This window comes from Populus trichocarpa, chromosome 4, assembly GCF_000002775.5.
Source record: "Populus trichocarpa isolate Nisqually-1 chromosome 4, P.trichocarpa_v4.1, whole genome shotgun sequence".
NCBI classification, from domain to species: domain Eukaryota; kingdom Viridiplantae; phylum Streptophyta; class Magnoliopsida; order Malpighiales; family Salicaceae; genus Populus; species Populus trichocarpa.
Genome location: NC_037288.2, coordinates 10,592,213 through 10,610,390, shown reverse-complemented (window position 1 = coordinate 10,610,390; position 18,178 = coordinate 10,592,213). Strand labels below are relative to the sequence as shown.

The 18,178-nt window shown below is 31.7% G+C and overlaps 5 protein-coding genes across 5 annotated transcripts; all 5 read left to right on the top strand.

The window, feature by feature from the left end:
• Nucleotides 1-6,754: 6,754 nt before the first annotated feature.
• On the top strand, nt 6,755-7,120 carry LOC127905223 (protein DOWN-REGULATED IN DIF1 11-like). Its single transcript, XM_052452298.1, has one exon. It carries the CDS (start codon nt 6,755-6,757, stop codon nt 7,118-7,120), a length of 366 nt encoding a protein of 121 aa, XP_052308258.1.
• Nucleotides 7,121-9,232: 2,112 nt separating this feature from the next.
• On the top strand, nt 9,233-9,598 carry LOC112327330 (protein DOWN-REGULATED IN DIF1 11). The gene has a single exon (XM_024600115.2). It carries the CDS (start codon nt 9,233-9,235, stop codon nt 9,596-9,598), a length of 366 nt encoding a protein of 121 aa, XP_024455883.1.
• A 2,113-nt stretch (nt 9,599-11,711) lies between these two features.
• LOC127905222 (protein DOWN-REGULATED IN DIF1 11-like) lies at nt 11,712-12,077 on the top strand. The gene has a single exon (XM_052452297.1). It carries the CDS (start codon nt 11,712-11,714, stop codon nt 12,075-12,077), a length of 366 nt encoding a protein of 121 aa, XP_052308257.1.
• A 2,111-nt stretch (nt 12,078-14,188) lies between these two features.
• LOC127905221 (protein DOWN-REGULATED IN DIF1 11-like) lies at nt 14,189-14,554 on the top strand. The gene has a single exon (XM_052452295.1). The coding sequence runs from the start codon at nt 14,189-14,191 to the stop codon at nt 14,552-14,554; it is 366 nt and encodes a 121-aa protein (XP_052308255.1).
• Nucleotides 14,555-16,647: 2,093 nt separating this feature from the next.
• Nucleotides 16,648-17,013, top strand: LOC127905220 (protein DOWN-REGULATED IN DIF1 11-like). The gene has a single exon (XM_052452294.1). The coding sequence runs from the start codon at nt 16,648-16,650 to the stop codon at nt 17,011-17,013; it is 366 nt and encodes a 121-aa protein (XP_052308254.1).
• Nucleotides 17,014-18,178: the final 1,165 nt, after the last annotated feature.

Sequence of the window (18,178 nt, the reverse complement as noted above, 5' to 3'; positions counted from 1 at the left end):
ATTCATATTTAAAAACAATCGTGCTAATGGTTATAAATATTGAGATTTATTTATTTTTATAAAAGGACTCTAAACATTCCTTCATAAATTTTAAGAAACTAACATAACATAGTAGAATAATAATAATAAAAAAGCGTGCCAAGAAAGCTAGTCTGCAATAACAAAAGGATAAAAACAGGTTTTATTAGGTTTTGTTTTTTACCTATCTAACAACAGAGATGTCATACGATTTGTTTTGTTTAGAAAACAAATAATTTCAAATCAGCAACATAAAAAGCTTCCATGGCATGACAGAAAGAATTTCAGCTTCCAAATGTTGCCTGGCTCAACAACATAATAACGAAACCTTAACAAGCAAACGTTTAAGAGGATTGTAGCTTCCAATCGAACTCGCACCATGTAATGACAGTTTACTAGCAGAAGATGGTGTGCTACAATGAACTCCATAGTAAAGTAACCAGTCACAAGGAGTGGATACAAATAACAAGTCAGAGATAGATCTATTAACCATATGCAAGGAGCGATTCCTCAGTGTCCCATATGGGCGTGCTAAAGCATATGTTCCTGTTTTGTACGCAACATCCTCGATCTCAGAAGCATTTAATAAAGTTAAATTCTCTGAATGTCTAAACTCGCACAACTCTTTCGAGGAACAAGAATCTGCTAACACTGCCAAATGACCACCCCACCAGCTGCTAGTTTTCACATTTTCCCTGCACACCACCCGCGATATGGTACTTCCATCAAAGTTACATAAATCTACAGAGCTACTGAAGAACTTTAGCTGCAGCGTACCAGTCAAATGGTGATGGATATTGAAACATCATGTACTTTATGGTGCGGTTTTACTTAATTTCAATGACGAGCATATAAGAATTAAGAATTACATACATATTGTCCTAACAACCTTTCAACAATTTTATGAATGTACAAAATTTATTACAACTCTTGTTAAAATTACATCCACATTAACTATTTAAAAGTTTTTCTTTTTGAAAATACAAATATTCTTTATGTATAATAATACTAGGTAGCTCGGTGGTCCAAAGAAATGGATATTCTCAAAAGCATTTATCTGTAACATTCACAAGATTACAAAATAAAAATTTGCATCATCCCACTCAATAACATTTATAAATTATATGATCAAAACAAATTTCATAAAGTTTTCTTAAAGAATGTTGATCTTATATCAATTTTAAACACTTTTCTTTTTTTCGTTATTCCCCCATAAATTCTCTTCCCTTCACATTGTGCTACACGAGATCAGTTGAGAACTACAAAACTTGTTCACAATCTCTTGTATTGTGCTGTAGAATTTTACTACTGGTACGAGTTACAATTAGGGTAATATAAATGCAGAGGTTAAGTTCACATTAAGGAATAAGAGTTACATAATAATATTAACGTAACTAGAGTTTGTATGTTATCTATATTTGTAAACCATTTAATTGGATTATGCTATTACACTAAAACTGTGAATTTATTGAGCAACTTTCTATATTTATTAGTCTTTTTCTTATAATTAGTCCTTTCATAAATGTAACTCATAATTACTTAATTATGCTTGAATACGTTGCTATCAAAACCACTTGAACACTCCTTTTTTAACTAGAACTAACTTCCTAAAACGGATTTCATCAACTCTTAACGTGCAAATGTTAATCAATGCTATATCAAATCAACAAAATGTTTTGAAGTATTTTCTTACCTATAAATTGGACTTGGATGGTATTATTTTATTTGCATCCAACAACTTTTTGTCCAAGTAAGAGAATATATTGCTGTAAAAAAACATGGGAAGCCTAGGCAAAAACATCTCCTTAGGACTATTTTTGTTTATCGGTATACTTGTCATTACACCAGGGTTTGCAATTCGTACTCATGAAGAAGATCCAGAGCTTTCTCGACATTTGGAAGAGTGCCACGCAAAGGTGACAAAACGTTGTGCAATAGAAATCTCTAATAGTATATACAACAACAATACTCCATCGGAATACTGTTGCCAAAAGCATATAACAACTGGGAAAGCTTGCCATGATGATTTCATAAAACTATTCGTTTCAAAAGTGCCAAAGGATAAAGTAGCTTTTGTTGTAGCTAAGGGTGACCAAATTTGGAACCAATGTGCTGCTACTGTAGCTTTGGCACCTGTTGCCTAAACCCTTTCTATTCAACCTTGAATTGTTCTAGTATAAATTGTATGCAATAATAAGTGTCTATATGATGTAAAATTAACATTTGAGTCTTTGGATAACCATTTTGTTACTCTGTTTTTTACTAAATTTCATTTCTTTCATAAGACAGCCTCATGGGTTGAGCACGGATTGGATTTGATATAAATGTTTATGTATTTAAATTGGAAGCAAAAAAACCGAAAAGAATTCAAAACGAATTGAGAAACCCCATGATACCTTCAATTATTTTAAACACTTTAAGAACCAAACATAGTAATATAATCAAACTTCATATTCGATCATTCATATTTAAAAACAATCGTGCTAATGGTTATAAATATTGAGATTTATTTATTTTTATAAAAGGACTCTAAACATTCCTTCATAAATTTTAAGAAACTAACATAACATAGTAGAATAATAATAATAAAAAAGCGTGCCAAGAAAGCTAGTCTGCAATAACAAAAGGATAAAAACAGGTTTTATTAGGTTTTGTTTTTACCTATCTAACAACAGAGATGTCATACGATTTGTTTTGTTTAGAAAACAAATAATTTCAAATCAGCAACATAAAAAGCTTCCATGGCATGACAGAAAGAATTTCAGCTTCCAAATGTTGCCTGGCTCAACAACATAATAACGAAACCTTAACAAGCAAACGTTTAAGAGGATTGTAGCTTCCAATCGAACTCGCACCATGTAATGACAGTTTACTAGCAGAAGATGGTGTGCTACAATGAACTCCATAGTAAAGTAACCAGTCACAAGGAGTGGATACAAATAACAAGTCAGAGATAGATCTATTAACCATATGCAAGGAGCGATTCCTCAGTGTCCCATATGGGCGTGCTAAAGCATATGTTCCTGTTTTGTACGCAACATCCTCGATCTCAGAAGCATTTAATAAAGTTAAATTCTCTGAATGTCTAAACTCGCACAACTCTTTCGAGGAACAAGAATCTGCTAACACTGCCAAATGACCACCCCACCAGCTGCTAGTTTTCACATTTTCCCTGCACACCACCCGCGATATGGTACTTCCATCAAAGTTACATAAATCTACAGAGCTACTGAAGAACTTTAGCTGCAGCGTACCAGTCAAATGGTGATGGATATTGAAACATCATGTACTTTATGGTGCGGTTTTACTTAATTTCAATGACGAGCATATAAGAATTAAGAATTACATACATATTGTCCTAACAACCTTTCAACAATTTTATGAATGTACAAAATTTATTACAACTCTTGTTAAAATTACATCCACATTAACTATTTAAAAGTTTTTCTTTTTGAAAATACAAATATTCTTTATGTATAATAATACTAGGTAGCTCGGTGGTCCAAAGAAATGGATATTCTCAAAAGCATTTATCTGTAACATTCACAAGATTACAAAATAAAAATTTGCATCATCCCACTCAATAACATTTATAAATTATATGATCAAAACAAATTTCATAAAGTTTTCTTAAAGAATGTTGATCTTATATCAATTTTAAACACTTTTCTTTTTTTCGTTATTCCCCCATAAATTCTCCTTCCCTTCACATTGTGCTACACGAGATCAGTTGAGAACTACAAAACTTGTTCACAATCTCTTGTATTGTGCTGTAGAATTTTACTACTGGTACGAGTTACAATTAGGGTAATATAAATGCAGAGGTTAAGTTCACATTAAGGAATAAGAGTTACATAATAATATTAACGTAACTAGAGTTTGTATGTTATCTATATTTGTAAACCATTTAATTGGATTATGCTATTACACTAAAACTGTGAATTTATTGAGCAACTTTCTATATTTATTAGTCTTTTTCTTATAATTAGTCCTTTCATAAATGTAACTCATAATTACTTAATTATGCTTGAATACGTTGCTATCAAAACCACTTGAACACTCCTTTTTTAACTAGAACTAACTTCCTAAAACGGATTTCATCAACTCTTAACGTGCAAATGTTAATCAATGCTATATCAAATCAACAAAATGTTTTGAAGTATTTTCTTACCTATAAATTGGACTTGGATGGTATTATTTTATTTGCATCCAACAACTTTTTGTCCAAGTAAGAGAATATATTGCTGTAAAAAAACATGGGAAGCCTAGGCAAAAACATCTCCTTAGGACTATTTTTGTTTATCGGTATACTTGTCATTACACCAGGGTTTGCAATTCGTACTCATGAAGAAGATCCAGAGCTTTCTCGACATTTGGAAGAGTGCCACGCAAAGGTGACAAAACGTTGTGCAATAGAAATCTCTAATAGTATATACAACAACAATACTCCATCAGGAATACTGTTGCCAAAAGCATATAACAACTGGGAAAGCTTGCCATGATGATTTCATAAAACTATTCGTTTCAAAAGTGCCAAAGGATAAAGTAGCTTTTGTTGTAGCTAAGGGTGACCAAATTTGGAACCAATGTGCTGCTACTGTAGCTTTGGCACCTGTTGCCTAAACCCTTTCTATTCAACCTTGAATTGTTCTAGTATAAATTGTATGCAATAATAAGTGTCTATATGATGTAAAATTAACATTTGAGTCTTTGGATAACCATTTTGTTACTCTGTTTTTTACTAAATTTCATTTCTTTCATAAGACAGCCTCATGGGTTGAGCACGGATTGGATTTGATATAAATGTTTATGTATTTAAATTGGAAGCAAAAAAAACCGAAAAGAATTCAAAACGAATTGAGAAACCCCATGATACCTTCAATTATTTTAAACACTTTAAGAACCAAACATAGTAATATAATCAAACTTCATATTCGATCATTCATATTTAAAAACAATCGCGCTAATGGTTATAAATATTGAGATTTATTTATTTTTATAAAAGGACTCTAAACATTCCTTCATAAATTTTAAGAAACTAACATAACATAGTAGAATAATAATAATAAAAAAGCGTGCCAAGAAAGCTAGTCTGCAATAACAAAAGGATAAAAACAGGTTTTATTAGGTTTTGTTTTTACCTATCTAACAACAGAGATGTCATACGATTTGTTTTGTTTAGAAAACAAATAATTTCAAATCAGCAACATAAAAAGCTTCCATGGCATGACAGAAAGAATTTCAGCTTCCAATGTTGCCTGGCTCAACAACATAATAACGAAACCTTAACAAGCAAACGTTTAAGAGGATTGTAGCTTCCAATCGAACTCGCACCATGTAATGACAGTTTACTAGCAGAAGATGGTGTGCTACAATGAACTCCATAGTAAAGTAACCAGTCACAAGGAGTGGATACAAATAACAAGTTAGAGATAGATCTATTAACCATATGCAAGGAGCGATTCCTCAGTGTCCCATATGGGCGTGCTAAAGCATATGTTCCTGTTTTGTACGCAACATCCTCGATCTCAGAAGCATTTAATAAAGTTAAATTCTCTGAATGTCTAAACTCGCACAACTCTTTCGAGGAACAAGAATCTGCTAACACTGCCAAATGACCACCCCACCAGCTGCTAGTTTTCAGCATTTTCCCTGCACACCACCCGCGATATGGTACTTCCATCAAAGTTACATAAATCTACAGAGCTACTGAAGAACTTTAGCTGCAGCGTACCAGTCAAATGGTGATGGATATTGAAACATCATGTACTTTATGGTGCGGTTTTACTTAATTTCAATGACGAGCATATAAGAATTAAGAATTACATACATATTGTCCTAACAACCTTTCAACAATTTTATGAATGTACAAAATTTATTACAACTCTTGTTAAAATTACATCCACATTAACTATTTAAAAGTTTTTCTTTTTGAAAATACAAATATTCTTTATGTATAATAATACTAGGTAGCTCGGTGGTCCAAAGAAATGGATATTCTCAAAAGCATTTATCTGTAACATTCACAAGATTACAAAATAAAAATTTGCATCATCCCACTCAATAACATTTATAAATTATATGATCAAAACAAATTTCATAAAGTTTTCTTAAAGAATGTTGATCTTATATCAATTTTAAACACTTTTCTTTTTTTCGTTATTCCCCCATAAATTCTCCTCCCTTCACATTGTGCTACACGAGATCAGTTGAGAACTACAAAACTTGTTCACAATCTCTTGTATTGTGCTGTAGAATTTTACTACTGGTACGAGTTACAATTAGGGTAATATAAATGCAGAGGTTAAGTTCACATTAAGGAATAAGAGTTACATAATAATATTAACGTAACTAGAGTTTGTATGTTATCTATATTTGTAAACCATTTAATTGGATTATGCTATTACACTAAAACTGTGAATTTATTGAGCAACTTTTCTATATTTATTAGTCTTTTTCTTATAATTAGTCCTTTCATAAATGTAACTCATAATTACTTAATTATGCTTGAATACGTTGCTATCAAAACCACTTGAACACTCCTTTTTTAACTAGAACTAACTTCCTAAAACGGATTTCATCAACTCTTAACGTGCAAATGTTAATCAATGCTATATCAAATCAACAAAATGTTTTGAAGTATTTTCTTACCTATAAATTGGACTTGGATGGTATTATTTTATTTGCATCCAACAACTTTTTGTCCAAGTAAGAGAATATATTGCTGTAAAAAAACATGGGAAGCCTAGGCAAAAACATCTCCTTAGGACTATTTTTGTTTATCGGTATACTTGTCATTACACCAGGGTTTGCAATTCGTACTCATGAAGAAGATCCAGAGCTTTCTCGACATTTGGAAGAGTGCCACGCAAAGGTGACAAAACGTTGTGCAATAGAAATCTCTAATAGTATATACAACAACAATACTCCATCAGAATACTGTTGCCAAAAGCATATAACAACTGGGAAAGCTTGCCATGATGATTTCATAAAACTATTCGTTTCAAAAGTGCCAAAGGATAAAGTAGCTTTTGTTGTAGCTAAGGGTGACCAAATTTGGAACCAATGTGCTGCTACTGTAGCTTTGGCACCTGTTGCCTAAACCCTTTCTATTCAACCTTGAATTGTTCTAGTATAAATTGTATGCAATAATAAGTGTCTATATGATGTAAAATTAACATTTGAGTCTTTGGATAACCATTTTGTTACTCTGTTTTTTACTAAATTTCATTTCTTTCATAAGACAGCCTCATGGGTTGAGCACGGATTGGATTTGATATAAATGTTTATGTATTTAAATTGGAAGCAAAAAAACCGAAAAGAATTCAAAACGAAATTGAGAAACCCCATGATACCTTCAATTATTTTAAACACTTTAAGAACCAAACATAGTAATATAATCAAACTTCATATTCGATCATTCATATTTAAAAACAATCGCGCTAATGGTTATAAATATTGAGATTTATTTATTTTTATAAAAGGACTCTAAACATTCCTTCATAAATTTTAAGAAACTAACATAACATAGTAGAATAATAATAATAAAAAAGCGTGCCAAGAAAGCTAGTCTGCAATAACAAAAGGATAAAAACAGGTTTTATTAGGTTTTGTTTTTACCTATCTAACAACAGAGATGTCATACGATTTGTTTTGTTTAGAAAACAAATAATTTCAAATCAGCAACATAAAAAGCTTCCATGGCATGACAGAAAGAATTTCAGCTTCCAAATGTTGCCTGGCTCAACAACATAATAACGAAACCTTAACAAGCAAACGTTTAAGAGGATTGTAGCTTCCAATCGAACTCGCACCATGTAATGACAGTTTACTAGCAGAAGATGGTGTGCTACAATGAACTCCATAGTAAAGTAACCAGTCACAAGGAGTGGATACAAATAACAAGTTAGAGATAGATCTATTAACCATATGCAAGGAGCGATTCCTCAGTGTCCCATATGGGCGTGCTAAAGCATATGTTCCTGTTTTGTACGCAACATCCTCGATCTCAGAAGCATTTAATAAAGTTAAATTCTCTGAATGTCTAAACTCGCACAACTCTTTCGAGGAACAAGAATCTGCTAACACTGCCAAATGACCACCCCACCAGCTGCTAGTTTTCGCATTTTCCCTGCACACCACCCGCGATATGGTACTTCCATCAAAGTTACATAAATCTACAGAGCTACTGAAGAACTTTAGCTGCAGCGTACCAGTCAAATGGTGATGGATATTGAAACATCATGTACTTTCTGGTGCGGTTTTACTTAATTTCAATGACGAGCATATAAGAATTAAGAATTACATACATATTGTCCTAACAACCTTTCAACAATTTTATGAATGTACAAAATTTATTACAACTCTTGTTAAAATTACATCCACATTAACTATTTAAAAGTTTTTCTTTTTGAAAATACAAATATTCTTTATGTATAATAATACTAGGTAGCTCGGTGGTCCAAAGAAATGGATATTCTCAAAAGCATTTATCTGTAACATTCACAAGATTACAAAATAAAAATTTGCATCATCCCACTCAATAACATTTATAAATTATATGATCAAAACAAATTTCATAAAGTTTTCTTAAAGAATGTTGATCTTATATCAATTTTAAACACTTTTCTTTTTTTCGTTATTCCCCCATAAATTCTCCTCCCTTCACATTGTGCTACACGAGATCAGTTGAGAACTACAAAACTTGTTCACAATCTCTTGTATTGTGCTGTAGAATTTTACTACTGGTACGAGTTACAATTTGGGTAATATAAATGCAGAGGTTAAGTTCACATTAAGGAATAAGAGTTACATAATAATATTAACGTAACTAGAGTTTGTATGTTATCTATATTTGTAAACCATTTAATTGGATTATGCTATTACACTAAAACTGTGAATTTATTGAGCAATTTTCTATATTTATTAGTCTTTTTCTTATAATTAGTCCTTTCATAAATGTAACTCATAATTACTTAATTATGCTTGAATACGTTGCTATCAAAACCACTTGAACACTCCTTTTTTAACTAGAACTAACTTCCTAAAACGGATTTCATCAACTCTTAACGTGCAAATGTTAATCAATGCTATATCAAATCAACAAAATGTTTTGAAGTATTTTCTTACCTATAAATTGGACTTGGATGGTATTATTTTATTTGCATCCAACAACTTTTTGTCCAAGTAAGAGAATATATTGCTGTAAAAAAACATGGGAAGCCTAGGCAAAAACATCTCCTTAGGACTATTTTTGTTTATCGGTATACTTGTCATTACACCAGGGTTTGCAATTCGTACTCATGAAGAAGATCCAGAGCTTTCTCGACATTTGGAAGAGTGCCACGCAAAGGTGACAAAACGTTGTGCAATAGAAATCTCTAATAGTATATACAACAACAATACTCCATCAGAATACTGTTGCCAAAAGCATATAACAACTGGGAAAGCTTGCCATGATGATTTCATAAAACTATTCGTTTCAAAAGTGCCAAAGGATAAAGTAGCTTTTGTTGTAGCTAAGGGTGACCAAATTTGGAACCAATGTGCTGCTACTGTAGCTTTGGCACCTGTTGCCTAAACCCTTTCTATTCAACCTTGAATTGTTCTAGTATAAATTGTATGCAATAATAAGTGTCTATATGATGTAAAATTAACATTTGAGTCTTTGGATAACCATTTTGTTACTCTGTTTTTTACTAAATTTCATTTCTTTCATAAGACAGCCTCATGGGTTGAGCACGGATTGGATTTGATATAAATGTTTATGTATTTAAATTGGAAGCAAAAAAACCGAAAAGAATTCAAAACGAAATGAGAAACCCCATGATACCTTCAATTATTTTAAACACTTTAAGAACCAAACATAGTAATATAATCAAACTTCATATTCGATCATTCATATTTAAAAACAATCGCGCTAATGGTTATAAATATTGAGATTTATTTATTTTTATAAAAGGACTCTAAACATTCCTTCATAAATTTTAAGAAACTAACATAACATAGTAGAATAATAATAATAAAAAAAGCGTGCCAAGAAAGCTAGTCTGCAATAACAAAAGGATAAAAACAGGTTTTATTAGGTTTTGTTTTTACCTATCTAACAACAGAGATGTCATACGATTTGTTTTGTTTAGAAAACAAATAATTTCAAATCAGCAACATAAAAAGCTTCCATGGCATGACAGAAAGAATTTCAGCTTCCAAATGTTGCCTGGCTCAACAACATAATAACGAAACCTTAACAAGCAAACGTTTAAGAGGATTGTAGCTTCCAATCGAACTCGCACCATGTAATGACAGTTTACTAGCAGAAGATGGTGTGCTACAATGAACTCCATAGTAAAGTAACCAGTCACAAGGAGTGGATACAAATAACAAGTTAGAGATAGATCTATTAACCATATGCAAGGAGCGATTCCTCAGTGTCCCATATGGGCGTGCTAAAGCATATGTTCCTGTTTTGTACGCAACATCCTCGATCTCAGAAGCATTTAATAAAGTTAAATTCTCTGAATGTCTAAACTCGCACAACTCTTTCGAGGAACAAGAATCTGCTAACACTGCCAAATGACCACCCCACCAGCTGCTAGTTTTCGCATTTTCCCTGCACACCACCCGCGATATGGTACTTCCATCAAAGTTACATAAATCTACAGAGCTACTGAAGAACTTTAGCTGCAGCGTACCAGTCAAATGGTGATGGATATTGAAACATCATGTACTTTCTGGTGCGGTTTTACTTAATTTCAATGACGAGCATATAAGAATTAAGAATTACATACATATTGTCCTAACAACCTTTCAACAATTTTATGAATGTACAAAATTTATTACAACTCTTGTTAAAATTACATCCACATTAACTATTTAAAAGTTTTTCTTTTTGAAAATACAAATATTCTTTATGTATAATAATACTAGGTAGCTCGGTGGTCCAAAGAAATGGATATTCTCAAAAGCATTTATCTGTAACATTCACAAGATTACAAAATAAAAATTTGCATCATCCCACTCAATAACATTTATAAATTATATGATCAAAACAAATTTCATAAAGTTTTCTTAAAGAATGTTGATCTTATATCAATTTTAAACACTTTTCTTTTTTTCGTTATTCCCCCATAAATTCTCCTTCCCTTCACATTGTGCTACACGAGATCAGTTGAGAACTACAAAACTTGTTCACAATCTCTTGTATTGTGCTGTAGAATTTTACTACTGGTACGAGTTACAATTTGGGTAATATAAATGCAGAGGTTAAGTTCACATTAAGGAATAAGAGTTACATAATAATATTAACGTAACTAGAGTTTGTATGTTATCTATATTTGTAAACCATTTAATTGGATTATGCTATTACACTAAAACTGTGAATTTATTGAGCAATTTTCTATATTTATTAGTCTTTTTCTTATAATTAGTCCTTTCATAAATGTAACTCATAATTACTTAATTATGCTTGAATACGTTGCTATCAAAACCACTTGAACACTCCTTTTTTAACTAGAACTAACTTCCTAAAACGGATTTCATCAACTCTTAACGTGCAAATGTTAATCAATGCTATATCAAATCAACAAAATGTTTTGAAGTATTTTCTTACCTATAAATTGGACTTGGATGGTATTATTTTATTTGCATCCAACAACTTTTTGTCCAAGTAAGAGAATATATTGCTGTAAAAAAACATGGGAAGCCTAGGCAAAAACATCTCCTTAGGACTATTTTTGTTTATCGGTATACTTGTCATTACACCAGGGTTTGCAATTCGTACTCATGAAGAAGATCCAGAGCTTTCTCGACATTTGGAAGAGTGCCACGCAAAGGTGACAAAACGTTGTGCAATAGAAATCTCTAATAGTATATACAACAACAATACTCCATCAGAATACTGTTGCCAAAAGCATATAACAACTGGGAAAGCTTGCCATGATGATTTCATAAAACTATTCGTTTCAAAAGTGCCAAAGGATAAAGTAGCTTTTGTTGTAGCTAAGGGTGACCAAATTTGGAACCAATGTGCTGCTACTGTAGCTTTGGCACCTGTTGCCTAAACCCTTTCTATTCAACCTTGAATTGTTCTAGTATAAATTGTATGCAATAATAAGTGTCTATATGATGTAAAATTAACATTTGAGTCTTTGGATAACCATTTTGTTACTCTGTTTTTTACTAAATTTCATTTCTTTCATAAGACAGCCTCATGGGTTGAGCACGGATTGGATTTGATATAAATGTTTATGTATTTAAATTGGAAGCAAAAAAACCGAAAAGAATTCAAAACGAAATGAGAAACCCCATGATACCTTCAATTATTTTAAACACTTTAAGAACCAAACATAGTAATATAATCAAACTTCATATTCGATCATTCATATTTAAAAACAATCGCGCTAATGGTTATAAATATTGAGATTTATTTATTTTTATAAAAGGACTCTAAACATTCCTTCATAAATTTTAAGAAACTAACATAACATAGTAGAATAATAATAATAAAAAAGCGTGCCAAGAAAGCTAGTCTGCAATAACAAAAGGATAAAAACAGGTTTTATTAGGTTTTGTTTTTACCTATCTAACAACAGAGATGTCATACGATTTGTTTTGTTTAGAAAAAAAATAATTTCAAATCAGCAACATAAAAAGCTTCCATGGCATGACAGAAAGAATTTCAGCTTCCAAATGTTGCCTGGCTCAACAACATAATAACGAAACCTTAACAAGCAAACGTTTAAGAGGATTGTAGCTTCCAATCGAACTCGCACCATGTAATGACAGTTTACTAGCAGAAGATGGTGTGCTACAATGAACTCCATAGTAAAGTAACCAGTCACAAGGAGTGGATACAAATAACAAGTTAGAGATAGATCTATTAACCATATGCAAGGAGCGATTCCTCAGTGTCCCATATGGGCGTGCTAAAGCATATGTTCCTGTTTTGTACGCAACATCCTCGATCTCAGAAGCATTTAATAAAGTTAAATTCTCTGAATGTCTAAACTCGCACAACTCTTTCGAGGAACAAGAATCTGCTAACACTGCCAAATGACCACCCCACCAGCTGCTAGTTTTCGCATTTTCCCTGCACACCACCCGCGATATGGTACTTCCATCAAAGTTACATAAATCTACAGAGCTACTGAAGAACTTTAGCTGCAGCGTACCAGTCAAATGGTGATGGATATTGAAACATCATGTACTTTCTGGTGCGGTTTTACTTAATTTCAATGACGAGCATATAAGAATTAAGAATTACATACATATTGTCCTAACAACCTTTCAACAATTTTATGAATGTACAAAATTTATTACAACTCTTGTTAAAATTACATCCACATTAACTATTTAAAAGTTTTTCTTTTTGAAAATACAAATATTCTTTATGTATAATAATACTAGGTAGCTCGGTGGTCCAAAGAAATGGATATTCTCAAAAGCATTTATCTGTAACATTCACAAGATTACAAAATAAAAATTTGCATCATCCCACTCAATAACATTTATAAATTATATGATCAAAACAAATTTCATAAAGTTTTCTTAAAGAATGTTGATCTTATATCAATTTTAAACACTTTTCTTTTTTTCGTTATTCCCCCATAAATTCTCCTCCCTTCACATTGTGCTACACGAGATCAGTTGAGAACTACAAAACTTGTTCACAATCTCTTGTATTGTGCTGTAGAATTTTACTACTGGTACGAGTTACAATTTGGGTAATATAAATGCAGAGGTTAAGTTCACATTAAGGAATAAGAGTTACATAATAATATTAACGTAACTAGAGTTTGTATGTTATCTATATTTGTAAACCATTTAATTGGATTATGCTATTACACTAAAACTGTGAATTTATTGAGCAATTTTCTATATTTATTAGTCTTTTTCTTATAATTAGTCCTTTCATAAATGTAACTCATAATTACTTAATTATGCTTGAATACGTTGCTATCAAAACCACTTGAACACTCCTTTTTTAACTAGAACTAACTTCCTAAAACGGATTTCATCAACTCTTAACGTGCAAATGTTAATCAATGCTATATCAAATCAACAAAATGTTTTGAAGTATTTTCTTACCTATAAATTGGACTTGGATGGTATTATTTTATTTGCATCCAACAACTTTTTGTCCAAGTAAGAGAATATATTGCTGTAAAAAAACATGGGAAGCCTAGGCAAAAACATCTCCTTAGGACTATTTTTGTTTATCGGTATACTTGTCATTACACCAGGGTTTGCAATTCGTACTCATGAAGAAGATCCAGAGCTTTCTCGACATTTGGAAGAGTGCCACGCAAAGGTGACAAAACGTTGTGCAATAGAAATCTCTAATAGTATATACAACAACAATACTCCATCAGAATACTGTTGCCAAAAGCATATAACAACTGGGAAAGCTTGCCATGATGATTTCATAAAACTATTCGTTTCAAAAGTGCCAAAGGATAAAGTAGCTTTTGTTGTAGCTAAGGGTGACCAAATTTGGAACCAATGTGCTGCTACTGTAGCTTTGGCACCTGTTGCCTAAACCCTTTCTATTCAACCTTGAATTGTTCTAGTATAAATTGTATGCAATAATAAGTGTCTATATGATGTAAAATTAACATTTGAGTCTTTGGATAACCATTTTGTTACTCTGTTTTTTACTAAATTTCATTTCTTTCATAAGACAGCCTCATGGGTTGAGCACGGATTGGATTTGATATAAATGTTTATGTATTTAAATTGGAAGCAAAAAAACCGAAAAGAATTCAAAACGAAATGAGAAACCCCATGATACCTTCAATTATTTTAAACACTTTAAGAACCAAACATAGTAATATAATCAAACTTCATATTCGATCATTCATATTTAAAAACAATCGCGCTAATGGTTATAAATATTGAGATTTATTTATTTTTATAAAAGGACTCTAAACATTCCTTCATAAATTTTAAGAAACTAACATAACATAGTAGAATAATAATAATAAAAAAGCGTGCCAAGAAAGCTAGTCTGCAATAACAAAAGGATAAAAACAGGTTTTATTAGGTTTTGTTTTTACCTATCTAACAACAGAGATGTCATACGATTTGTTTTGTTTAGAAAAAAAATAATTTCAAATCAGCAACATAAAAAGCTTCCATGGCATGACAGAAAGAATTTCAGCTTCCAAATGTTGCCTGGCTCAACAACATAATAACGAAACCTTAACAAGCAAACGTTTAAGAGGATTGTAGCTTCCAATCGAACTCGCACCATGTAATGACAGTTTACTAGCAGAAGATGGTGTGCTACAATGAACTCCATAGTAAAGTAACCAGTCACAAGGAGTGGATACAAATAACAAGTTAGAGATAGATCTATTAACCATATGCAAGGAGCGATTCCTCAGTGTCCCATATGGGCGTGCTAAAGCATATGTTCCTGTTTTGTACGCAACATCCTCGATCTCAGAAGCATTTAATAAAGTTAAATTCTCTGAATGTTAACACTAGCGAGGAACAAGAATCTGTTAACACTGTCAAATGACCACCACCGGCTGCTAGTTTTCGCATTTTCCATACACACCACCTGCGATATGGTACTTCCATCGAAGTTACATAAATCTACAGAGCTACTGAAGAACTTTAGCTATAGCGTACCAGTCAAATGGTGATGGATATTGTAACATCATGTACTTTCTAGTGTGGTTTTACTTAAATTCAATGACGAGCATATAAGAATTAAGAATTACATACATATTGTCCTAACAACCTTCCAACAATTTTATAAATGTACAAAATGTATTACAACTCTTGTTAAAATTACATCCACATTAACTATTTAAAAGTTTTTCTTTTTGAAAATACAAATATTCTTTATGTATAATACTAGTAGCTCGGTGGTCCAAAGAAATGGATATTCTCAAAAGCATTTATCTGTAACATTCACAAGATTACAAAATAAAAATTTGCATCATCCCACTCAATAACATTTATAAATTATATGATCAAAACAAATTTCATAAAGTTTTCTTAAAGAATGTTGATCTTATATCAATTTTAAACACTTTTCTCTTTTTGTTATTCCCCCATAAATTCTCTTCCCTTAACATTATCATCCTTGCATTGTGCTACACGAGATCAGTTGAGAACTACAAAACTTGTTCACAATCTCTTGTATTGTGCTGTAGAATTTTACTACTAGTACGACTACGAGTTACAATTAGGGTAGTATAAATGCATAGGTTAAGTTCACATTAAGGAATAAGAGTTACATAATAATATTAACGTAACTAGAGTTTGTATGTTATCTATATTTGTAAACCATTTAATTGGATTATGCTATTATACTAAAACTGTGAATTTATTAATCTTTTTCTTAGAATTAGTCCTTTCATAAATATAACTCATAATTACTTAATTATGCTTGAATACGTTGCTATCAAAACCACTTGAACACTCCTTTTTTAACTAGAACTAACTTCCTAAAACGGATTTCATCAACTCTTAACGTGCAAATGTTAATCAATGCTATATCAAATCAAAAAAATGTTTTGAAGTATTTTCTTACCTATAAATTGGATTTGGATGGTATTATTTTATTTGCATCCAACAACTTTTTGTCCAAGTAAGAGAACATATTGCTGTAAAAAAAACATGGGAAGCCTAGGCAAAAACATCTCCTTAGGACTATTTTTGTTTATCGGTATACTTGTCATTACACCAGGGTTTGCAATTCGTACTCATGAAGAAGATCCAGAGCTTTCTCGACATTTGGAAGAGTGCCACGCAAAGGTGACAAAACGTTGTGCAATAGAAATCTCTAATAGTATATACAACAACAATACTCCATCAGAATACTGTTGCCGAAAGCATATAACAACTGGGAAAGCTTGCCATGATGATTTCATAAAACTATTCGTTTCAAAAGTGCCAAAGGATAAAGTAGCTTTTGTTGTAGCTAAGGGTGACCAAATTTGGAACCAATGTGCTGCTACTGTAGCTTTGGCACCTGTTGCCTAAACCCTTTCTATTCAACCTTGAATTGTTCTAGTATAAATTGTATGCAATAATAAGTGTCTATATGATGTAAAATTAACATTTGAGTCTTTGGATAACCATTTTGTTACTCTGTTTTTTACTAAATTTCATTCTTTTCATAAGACAGCCTAATGGGTTTAGCACATATTGGATTTGATATAAATGTTTATGTATTTAAATTGGAAGCAAAAAACCTAAAGGAATTCAGAACCAATTGAGAAACCCCATGATACCTTCAATTATTTTAAACACTTTAAGAACGGAACATGGTAATATATATCATCAATTTTTGTCATTGTGGTAAATCACATCTCATAATGTACCACACATTATTGCCTTTGCAATTAACTACAAATTACATATTAATTTGTACCTCGAAAACATACACCTTCCATTAGCAATAACAACGATAAGGTACTATACAATTTAATTACCTTAAGGATATCTAAATAATTAAAAAGGCACGGAAGTGTCAATCCATTATCTTAACTCTTGTTATCCAAGCTCTTGAGAAGTAGAGTTTTTTTCTGAATGTTTTTCGTACAACTCTTATCCAAACAACCATTATTACTCACACCACAATATAATTTGAATCACTAGCACATCCATACTATACATTGCATAATCATTCAAAATAGTTCCAATTGTTACTCACAAATTCATAACAATGCAGTCAAGCATATTACAATCTACCATCTATTAAGTGTCCATTTTATTCAAATTATTGTAACTATGTTGAGAAACATCAATCCCCAATTTAATTGCGCATATTTATTCTCGGAGAACCCTCCCTCAAATTCTTTTCTTTAAAGGTTTTCCTTATCATCACTAACCTAAAAATTCCATTATCATTTTGATAAATTAACTTAATCTATTTGTAACCACTTTACACACAATAAAATAACACAATTATATGTAACTGCATAATCTAAACAACTCCAAAACAATTTCCCTCTTGGTCAGCCTACAGAACCCTACTTGTCACCATAATTTCTTAATTTCTCTATGATTTAGCATCTATTATAACATATTCCGATTCAATTAATTCAATCACAAATAATTTTAGATTTTCCCCAGGTCTTATTTAAGAACCCTAACACCAAAGATTCATAAATTGTTCAAAACTACTTAAAACTTACTCAAACGT

What these genes read in the sequence shown, in the direction of transcription:
- LOC127905222 (XM_052452297.1), top strand. Translation starts at nt 11,712, where the DNA reads ATGGGAAGCCTAGGCAAAAACATCTCCTTAGGACTATTTTTGTTTATC.
- LOC112327330 (XM_024600115.2), top strand. Translation starts at nt 9,233, where the DNA reads ATGGGAAGCCTAGGCAAAAACATCTCCTTAGGACTATTTTTGTTTATC.
- LOC127905220 (XM_052452294.1), top strand. Translation starts at nt 16,648, where the DNA reads ATGGGAAGCCTAGGCAAAAACATCTCCTTAGGACTATTTTTGTTTATC.
- LOC127905223 (XM_052452298.1), top strand. Translation starts at nt 6,755, where the DNA reads ATGGGAAGCCTAGGCAAAAACATCTCCTTAGGACTATTTTTGTTTATC.
- LOC127905221 (XM_052452295.1), top strand. Translation starts at nt 14,189, where the DNA reads ATGGGAAGCCTAGGCAAAAACATCTCCTTAGGACTATTTTTGTTTATC.